At 44.4% G+C, this 5,640-nt stretch overlaps 1 protein-coding gene across 1 annotated transcript; it reads left to right on the top strand.

Annotated features, from left to right (window-relative positions):
• The first annotated feature begins 6 nt into the window (after positions 1-6).
• Positions 7-4,891, top strand: LOC107144694 (histamine H3 receptor-like). Its single transcript, XM_015488495.2, has 3 exons — positions 7-189; positions 356-522; positions 3,909-4,891. The coding sequence occupies exons 1-3, from the start codon at positions 60-62 to the stop codon at positions 4,767-4,769; spliced, it is 1,158 nt and encodes a 385-aa protein (XP_015343981.2). The 5' UTR covers positions 7-59; the 3' UTR covers positions 4,770-4,891.
• Positions 4,892-5,640: the final 749 nt, after the last annotated feature.

Here is a 5,640-nt window from a genome sequence, read left to right as displayed (position 1 = left end):
GCCCTGGGCCGCATGCCAACCACTTCTCTGCTCCGGTGACCGCGCTGCTGGCCGCGCTCATGGCGCTACTGGCACTGGCCACGGTGCTGGGCAACGCGCTGGTCGTGGTGGCCTTCGCTGTGGACCGCAGCCTGCGCTCCCGCAGCAACTTCTTCTTCCTCAACTTGGCCGTCGCGGACTTGCTGGTGGGTGAGTGTGGCCCCAGGGGCTGGAGGTGCCCTGGAGGAGGTAGGAGGTATCCCAACATTCAGACATCTCCCTGGGGAAGTGGGGCACTGTGGGACACGGAGACAGGGCTAGAACGGGTCGCCAGGCTGTTTACCCTCGCTCGCTCACCGCCTCGCTTCGCCCACAGGCGGCTTCTGCATCCCACTGTACATCCCCTACATCCTGACCGGAGAGTGGAAGTTCGGGAAGGGACTGTGTAAACTGTGGCTGGTGACGGATTACCTGGTGTGCACCGCCTCGGTATTCAACATCGTCCTCATCAGCTACGACAGGTTCATCTCTGTCACCAGGGCGGTAAGTAGGAGGGAGACTTGACCTAGACCTGTACGAGGTGGGGTGGGATGGTGGCCAGGTGGATGGAGGCTGGGTGGTTGGAGTTGCTGAAACCTCTTGCATACCACTTCCATGTGTTCTCAGGACCCCACTATCCAAAAGGAAAAAGAAAAAGATGCCAAGACAAAATTACAAATACTGTCTTCTGTTTTTAATACTTAAATTTGACAAAGAAGATGCAGTGCAGGGCCCCAGTGGTAGAGCACCTGTAGTTCCAACTGCTTGGAAGGCTGAAGCTGGGGCTGGCCACTTGAGCCCAGGAGTTCAAGGTCAGCTTGGGCAACAGAGCAAGATCCAGGCTAACACAAACAAACAAACAAAAAACACATACAACTTAATTGCATCTTTCTCAGGATTTATTTTTATAATCACATGGTATAATACAGATGTGGTTATGAATGTTGTCAGAAAATGGGATGGAAATCTTAAGTCCTGTTATGGCACCTTTATCTTTCCTCCCAGTCAGTATCCTCTTTCTGTACATAGACTCACTTTGAGTTCACACAGGCCCCTGTTTAGTTGTCTGCTCCTCCTTGGTTATCCTCTTCAAATAGCAGCGCTGACACTCTCTTCCTTCTTCCCTACTATACTCAGGCTTATCACCACCTGACATTCTATTAGGTCTGTCTGTCTCACAAACTAAGTTCCCAGAAGAGGCAGAGCTGTTTCTCAGCCCTGTGTTTCCAAAGCCAGAAACAATACTAGACATATTTTTGGATATAATTCTAATTAAGTACCAGAAGCTGTGGCACACACCCATAATCCCAGTGGCACCAGAGGGTGAGGCAGGAGGATCACAAGTTCAAACCCAGCCTCAGCAAAAGTGAGGCCCTAAGCAACTCAATGAGACCCTGTCTCTAAATGAAATACAAAATAGGGCTGGGGATGTGACTCAGTGGTTGAGTGCCCTGAGTTCAAACCCCAGTACAGGCCCCCCCCCAAAAAAAAAAATTCTGATTAAGTAACCTCAACTGGAGATAAGATCAAAAGTCCAAGTTCAAGGCCCAGTAGAAAAGGATATGCGTGCTAAAGAGGCTTCTTGCCCTCACCAGTTAATTGTTAATGACTGTCTCCCCCAGAACAGTGCTAGGTGGAGAGGGTCCACTTGCTACCTCAGTGTTTTAAGGGCTAACAGCAACAGAATGGGTTCACATGAGCAATCACAAGTGTAAATTCACTCATCACAGTGCTAAATTTTTAGGCTGACTCAGGAGTCAGGAGAGCTGAGTTCCAATCTTACACTTCCACAATGTGTGACCTTGAGCACATCCTTGTACCTCTTGCCTCTTTTCCTATCAGAAAATGAGGGGTTAAAAGCCTTTTGACTCCAGTTTCTATGATGGCTAATTCATATGGTCCTTTCTTCCCTGGAAGATAAGTAGAAACTAAAGTTTACCCCCATTTTGCAGATGGGATGATAAGACTCATATAAATTAATCAGCAAGGGCAGAGGTGAGTATTAAATGAGATAGAAGTGAACAGGAACTTTCCTTTGAACTAAAAAAAAACTTTTATCTTTTATGTAAGTAATCCATGCTCACTACAGAAAAATTAGAACACAGAAACAAGCTCTGGGCTTCTCAATACCTACAATGCCTCATCATGGTCTAAGAAATCCACCCTCCATGCTTTCATCCCCTTATCCCCCAGCCCCCCATCTCCAAGTCCTCACTATGGCACCCACGCAATTTGCTTCATTTATTGCTGCAGTTCTCAATCTATTTTTTAATTGAATTGGCTTTGAGGAGGGTTCAGGTATTGGCATTTTTTAAAAATAGCTTTGGGTGGTTATAAGGCACAGCTGAGAATAAAAACCACTGGCTTTCATGATTGTTCCAGCCCAGCTCTTCCTTGTCTCCCATTCCTACTATTGCTTCTTCTGTTCCCACTGTATTTGGCTAAAATAATTTCCTAAGTATAAATATTGCCCAAAGTGGCATTTTCTAACTTTCCAGGAACACATCACTTGGGTTCACTCCCTTGAGATCCTCTATTGGTAATTAGTTTCCCTTTGCTCTCAGTGCAAGGCTTGTGCATATTACAGGTATAGGAAGTGAAACTGCCTAATAGTATTAAATATTTTGCACTGACCCATATAGAAAGCCAAGTGTTTTGCTCCAGTGACACACTTCAGAAGTGTCTGCAGCGTGGCAGTGCAGTTGGGGGAAAACTTCAATCTCCCAAATCTTCAAAGCACCTTTCATTTCCCCAGTTGGCTCTCACCTTCTCATAACATTTTCTGCAAACCAAAGATCAAAATTTTTTATTTCATGCTCCTGCCTTTGCAGGTATTTTTACACCCAATGATAATGTTAACTAATATTTAGGGTTTTATTTTAAGCCAGACACTGTTCTAAGAACTTTATCTGAATTATATTCAAGCGCTTGACATGCATTGGGTCATGAAAATCCTATAGTCTAGGGAAAAATACTGCCCGATTTTACATTTGAAGAAACTGAGACACATAGAGGTTAAGTAAATTGCCTAGAACAAACAGCTCTCCAAGTGACAGCATTTGAATCCAAGTTGGTTGACTCCAGACTCTGCTCTTGGTCATTGAGACATAGAGCCACCTCCAGGAACTGCAGGGGAGACTAAATGGGTCATGAGTAAAAATGTGGAATGAGCCAGGTGGTGCACGCCTATAATCACAGTGGCTCCAGAGGCAGAGACAGGATTGCAACTTTTTTTTTTTTGAGGATTTTTTTTATTGGTTGTTCAAAACATTACAAAGCTCATGACATATCATCTTCCATACATTTGATTCAAGTGGGTTATGAACTCCCATTTTTTACCCCAAATACAAGTTGCAGAATCACATCGGTTACACATTGATGCCAGCCTTAGCCGTTAGCAAGATCCTGTCTCAAAATAAAAAATAAAAAGGATACCCCTGGTTTCAATTCCCAGAAAAAATACACACACACACACACACACACACACCCACCCATATACGTATGTCACAAAGTTATGAGATTGTTTAAAAGTTGGAAAAGGAAGTACAATAGCTCAGTTGCAGGACACTATGAATTCACCAGTGATTTCACTTATAAACATTCTGGATGGTATTGAAGACATATGTTTCCACATGTGAGAGAGTAATACTAATGTTCAAAGAGACAGACCTTGACCATCTTCCTACGAGGAAAGCTCTTCACCTATTGCAAGGTGAAGTGGCATAGTACATCTGGAAAGAGTTGGCTGATGCAGAAATAAAACCCCCTTATCCCCCAGACACTGGTCATGTTCACAACTAATCTTCAGCCTCACGACATCTCACTGTACCAGACTGAGTGAGTAAAGCTGCCTCACCACTCCCTCACTGGTCTCTGTTGTTTCCTTCTAGGTGACTTACAGGGCTCAGAAGGGCATGACCAGGAATGCTGTCTTCAAGATGGCACTGGTGTGGGTGGCAGCATTCCTCCTCTATGGGCCTGCCATCATCAGCTGGGAGTATGTGGCCAAAAGAAGCATCCTGCCCCGGGGGGAGTGCTATGCTGAGTTCTTCTACAATTGGTACTTCCTCATGACGGCCTCCATCATTGAATTCTTCACACCCTTTGTCAGTGTCACTTACTTCAACTTGAGCATCTATATCAACATTCAGAAGCGCAACTCTCTGAGGAGTGACTACACTGTCCCCAGCCAAGATGGCTTGGAGATGAACTTCCAGGGGAGAAAAAAGAAGCACATCATATTTTTTGTTAAACCCGCTGAAAGGAGAAGCAAGAAAAGGAAAGACCAGGGCCTCTCTACCAAGCAAAACAGTGTTTCCTTGGATGTGCCTGGGACTCAAGATTTACCGCCTCTGCAGTTAGACCTCAGAACCAAAGCAGCACGGTGTCGGCAGAGCCACTACAGGCCCAGCGAAAGCATCTGCAATGCTGAAAGGCAGGCAGACCTTGCCAACACTGTGGCCAGTCGCCTCCGGCTTTCCCGGGATAAGCGATTGGCCAAGTCATTGGCCATCATTGTGTGTGTATTTGGCCTGTGCTGGGCTCCCTACACTTTGTTCATGATCATCCGAGCAGCCTGTCATGGGACGTGCATCCAGCACTCCCTCTATGAGACATCCTTCTGGCTCCTCTGGCTGAATTCCGCTATCAACCCTATTCTGTACCCACTCTGCCACATGAGTTTCAGAAAAGCGTTTATCAAACTGCTGTGCCCTGGAAAGGCCAAGATCCACCCTCATATGTACATGTGACAGAAATATCTCTTGTGCCAGGTTACCTAACCCCTACACACCACGAAGGAGAGGCAACCACAAACACTTTCCTAAGCCACTGCTATCCACTCCACCTGGGTCTTTGCCACAAGGAAACAAGGAATCCATATAACAAATGAAACAAGTTCCTCCAAATATTTTTTAAATATTGTCTATGAAATTGTCATCAAGGGCTTTGTCTGGCGGGGGGGCGGGGATGTTTAGTTTTGCAGTCTCTAACCCAGGGCTTCATGCAAGCCAGGTAGGGCTTTGTTAATTCAAAAATCTCTGTCCCGGAGTGGGATTGTAGCTCAGTGGTAGAGCGCTTGCCTAGCATGTATGAGGCACTGAGTTTGAGCTTCAGTACCACATATAAATAAATAAGTAAAACAAAGGTTAAAAAATTTTGTTTGTGTGTGTGTGGCACAAATTAAAATTTTAGTTTTATTATTACCAATCTGGATTTTTAAAAAGCTATAGCATACTATTTATGTTTTTGGCATAACAAAATATTATCACTTTTTTCTTTTTTTAATTTTAATTTGTTATATATGAGAGCAGAATGCATTACACATATAGAGCACAATTTTTCGTATCTCTGGTTGTACTCAAACTACAATTTAAAAAAAAAAAAAATTTGCTCTCTGGATCAGCAGCATGGGGATTACCTGAGAGTTTATTAGAATTCTCCGGCTGTACCCCAGACCTGCCGAATCCCAGAATCTGCATTTTTAACAAGCTCCCTGATTGATCTATATGTTTAATAAAGTTTGAGAAGCATTGATCCTAGGAATGTGTAAAAGGATAAAAATGGTTAAGAAAAAAATGTTTTTGTAATACCTATCTCCTGTGGAGTCATCCTACCTAAGGC

The sequence above is a fragment of the Marmota marmota genome, unplaced genomic scaffold, assembly GCF_001458135.2.
Source record: "Marmota marmota marmota unplaced genomic scaffold, marMar, whole genome shotgun sequence".
Classification (NCBI taxonomy): domain Eukaryota; kingdom Metazoa; phylum Chordata; class Mammalia; order Rodentia; family Sciuridae; genus Marmota; species Marmota marmota.
This window is presented reverse-complemented; position numbering and strand designations above follow the sequence as displayed.

Bases quoted from the DNA above. Each gene is read 5' to 3' on its own strand.
- LOC107144694 (XM_015488495.2), top strand. From the start codon at position 60: ATGGCGCTACTGGCACTGGCCACGGTGCTGGGCAACGCGCTGGTCGTG. The intron at 190-355 runs GTGAGTGTGGCC...CTTCGCCCACAG, and splicing joins CGTCGCGGACTTGCTGGTGG to GCGGCTTCTGCATCCCACTG. The intron at 523-3,908 runs GTAAGTAGGAGG...GTTTCCTTCTAG, and splicing joins TCATCTCTGTCACCAGGGCG to GTGACTTACAGGGCTCAGAA.